The following is a 3,928-nucleotide window of genomic DNA, read 5'->3' on the forward strand; positions in this document are numbered from 1 at the left end:
AAAACCTTGAATGTACCATTTCCTCCTGAGACTGGTATAAAAGTAATCTATTTGATCTCTGATGATCTTAGTGAGGAGGGATACAGATGTTTAGTAAACTTGTTTTATTTACAGATGCTTCAAGGTCTCGTGAAAGTAGGGTTGGAATGATTTAATTACTTCAGTAGCTTAAATTCAATGAAGGATGTAAAATGTGAACTGAAAAATCCTCTTTGAAAATTAATGACAGTTGTCAATTCTTGAATTGTAATTACGGGTCCTTAGTCCATTATGGAAACGTAACATATATAGGGTAGCACTATAATTGGCTACAACATTCGTCTCATAAAGCCTAACATAGACCAAGTCAAATTGTAAATGACAGTCGACCTATGACTGCAATAAAATACCTGCGAGACGAGTGCGACAGGCAGGAAACTGGGTATGAGACCGCACCTTATTATTTTCTGTGTGAAAGTGACACTAAACAAACAGGCGCCGACTTTTTGTTCAGGATAGAGACATTTTACTTTTGACTGCAGCTCATATCCTTGATTGATGTATGTAACCTGGTTATAGGAATATAGGCTAGCCTACTCTTGTCGTGGCATATCTTTTAGGTTAAAGCCATCTTTAGATCAACAGAGTGACAAGTATAGTCTATTCAGAACATGTTGCAGTTAATAATTGTTTACTGAAATGACCGAATAAGTTTCCGCTCATTATTTGGCAACTTGACTGTGACGAAGAAAACGGAGTAACAGTCGGGCCATTTCTTGAAGAGAGACGACGCACTCACACTTATTGAACTATCGGACTTTACTTTATATACCCCTGTAAGTAAAATTGTATCAATCTTAGTTTAAAGACGTAAACCTTTAGTTTATATGTCAAACTTTAGGTCTAATAGAATGCGCAGATTCTTCATCATTCAATTATTTTAGTCTACGGCGCCATCTGCCTTTGTAGAATAATCATTCGACTTCAAGCCAAATAGTTCTAATAAACACAATGGGCCACATTTGTGTTAACGCAAAATGGTACATTTTGCGAGAATTAATATAACAGTTATGTTAATAAAGACAAAGATTAGGCCCCATTACACTATAGTTAATGTCATGTTTAAACTTTGTTTTAATGCCTTGTAACAAACAGGTGCAAATACACCCTATTCTGACTTTCACAGAGACATTAGGTTGACACATTGTTGTCTATGATCAACAGGACTGGTGGTTAGTAGCCTACAACAATCAACAATGGACAGACCTGGATTCTCTACAGCCCCTCATCCTCCTGATGTCAGGATTGTGCTGCTGGGTAAAACTGGAGTGGGGAAGAGTGCAACAGGAAACACCATTCTGGGTCAAGACGTGTTTCACTCAGCTTTGAGCTTTTCCTCAGTTACCATGGAATGTCAAGAGAGAACTGTTCTCATTGGACAGAATAGAGTCAGTGTGGTTGACACTCCAGACTTCTTCTATGCAACACACACACAGGAGGGTTTGAGTTCAGAGATAGAGAGATGTATCTATCTCTCTAACCCTGGACCTCATGCATTTATCTTTGTTCTAACTCTTGATACTTTCACTGAGCAGGAGACAGATGTAGTCACTGTATTTGAGAAATGTTTTGGTGAAGTAGCTTCAAGATACACCATCATTGTCTTTACTCATGGAGACGAGCTGAACAACAGAACAATAGAGGAACTAGTAGAGAAAAATGTTAAGATGTCTGAGCTCATTGAAGAGCGTGGTTGGAGATATCATGTCCTTAACAACAAAGACAGAGCCAATAGAAACCAGGTGACTGAGCTGCTGGAAAAGATTCTCATCATGATGAATGTGAACGAAAGTAGCTGTTACACACATGGCATGTTGCAGGAGGCAGAAAGAAAGGCAAGAGAAGAGACTGAGTTGATTAAAGAGGAGAGTCTCAGGGAAGAGAGGAACAGAGAAGAACAGCAGAAATGCTTAAAGAAGGTGGGAAGAGAGAGAGAGGAGAGAGTACAGAGAGAGATGGAGGATAGAGAAGAGAGAGAGATGGAGAGAGAAACTCAAGAGAAAAAAGCACAACGTGGTGCAGCGATTCTGTCCATTTTATGTATGAAACCAAAGCATTTCTATCTGCTCAGTGCTTTAGTTGCAGTGGCCATGGGAGGCAATTGTGTATGGAGCAAAGACCCTGTGAATGTGACAGAGTTCATAAGGGGTTCCCTGATAGGGGTGTTACCTGAGGCAATGGGAGCTGGATCATACACACTTATAGACATAGCCTGGGGACCGATTTTAAGATGGGTTGTAAGGTCTTCTATAGCCACTGAGATCCAGACTGGGAAATCAGTTGGAACAGCTATGGGTTTCATAGGAGCAGCAGCAGTTGGTGGATTGACAGGAAGGTTAGTTGGCCCAGGAGGAGGAGTGGTGTTAGGAGGATTATCAGGGTTGTTAGGAGGATTATCAGGGTTGTTAGGAGGAGTTGGTGTGATGGCGTTAAGAAATAAATTCAAAGACTAGAAAAAAGCAGATATTTCCCTGTGATTCACTTCTGAACTACAGCTCCACTTCCTGTCTCTATATGGGAGGAGCTCTGATTGGACAGTTAGAACATGCACAGTAGATAGGAATGCATCTTCCTATGAATCCCCTCTTCATAATGATGTCATTCTATATTAAAATACCCTTTTGGAAAATGGTGTCAAGGTGTTCAAGACAGAGATTCATGTGAGAGGAGAGTACATAGAGAAGAGCCCTTGATGAATGAGTACATGTCATTCTCTATTTCATATTGGCAAGTATAACATTTAGCTTCATATGACATTTTACTGTCTTGGTTATAATGTGAACAGATAAATGTTTGTGAGCAGGTATTAGTGCATAAACGGCATTATAATGTGTTATACATAGCTCATGAGGCGTTAATACATTTGCATTTAATCCATTATGAAAAGGGTATTCGTAGGAAGTTACCAACAAAAAAATGTTTTATTGTCACACACCGGATAGATGCAGTGAAATGCGTTGTGCCACAGGGTCACCCTCCTGGAGCAAATTGGGGTTTAGTGCCTTTTTCAAGGACACATTGACAGATGTTTCACGTTGACAGCTCAGGTTGCTGGCCCAACACTCTAACCGCTAGGCTACCTGCCACCCTGTCTTTGATGTTAACTCTTCTACATTCTACCATCTTATTCTTAATCTTTCTTTAATTAATATCAAAACACTCCTTCCACACATACTCTGTTTATAGACCAAGAACTGTTGGGGCTGGTCCACCATCACTAAATGTAATGATTTGGTCTGCATGTGTGAGGGTGTTGAATACTGCAGTCATGTTGCATAGCTGGTAATGGACAGTATTTCAAACTGCATTTTACAATCATGAAATATACTAAACTGCAGTTTTTTTCTGTTCTTAACAATGCCAAGAATCATATCTATCCAGGTTCATTAACTCTGTAAAAACCACAAGTGTGTAATTTTGGGAGGCATGTGTTATATAACAAAGTTGTCAAGGAAACCAGTTTGTCTGCTTCATAGGCCTCACTCCTCCCATTTGTTGAACGTCAACAGTGAGATACGTGGAAATGTAAGTCTCACTGTACTTTGTTCACTTGTACAGAAATATGTTGACATCAGATATAAATGAAACCTTGTCCTCACATGATGTGTTTGTGGTTTATTATGTGCTCTCTATCAAAGGGTTTATATGATTTTATATATTTATGGCCCACAGAGGACAAACAGTACTGACAGGCTGATAGCCAATGATGTTGAATGCAAGATATGCATCATTTATCTCCACTGCAGAGAGACACCATTTACCATCACATCTGATGTGATACTGATGTTAATGGAAGAGTTCTGATCTGGACATAAAATGTAGTAAAATGTGTGTGGGACTAATAATGATACTGTTTAGGACATTAGAATAACAGGTTATTCGTTCTCAC

General features: G+C 39.4%; 1 protein-coding gene across 2 annotated transcripts; it reads left to right on the forward strand.

The window, feature by feature from the left end:
* The first annotated feature begins 388 nt into the window (after positions 1-388).
* On the forward strand, positions 389-3,637 carry LOC135530964 (GTPase IMAP family member 4-like). 2 transcript variants are annotated; one of them, XM_064959131.1, is made up of 2 exons: positions 389-815; positions 1,166-3,637. In XM_064959131.1, exon 2 carries the CDS (start codon positions 1,236-1,238, stop codon positions 2,490-2,492), a length of 1,257 nt encoding a protein of 418 aa, XP_064815203.1. In that variant the 5' UTR covers positions 389-815; positions 1,166-1,235; the 3' UTR covers positions 2,493-3,637. The 2 variants fall into 2 exon arrangements, with proteins under 2 accessions (XP_064815203.1, XP_064815202.1); XM_064959130.1 differs by having other exon boundaries at positions 390-815; positions 1,204-3,637.
* Positions 3,638-3,928: the final 291 nt, after the last annotated feature.

This window comes from Oncorhynchus masou, unplaced genomic scaffold (genome assembly GCF_036934945.1).
Source record: "Oncorhynchus masou masou isolate Uvic2021 unplaced genomic scaffold, UVic_Omas_1.1 unplaced_scaffold_1470, whole genome shotgun sequence".
In the NCBI taxonomy this organism is placed as follows: domain Eukaryota; kingdom Metazoa; phylum Chordata; class Actinopteri; order Salmoniformes; family Salmonidae; genus Oncorhynchus; species Oncorhynchus masou.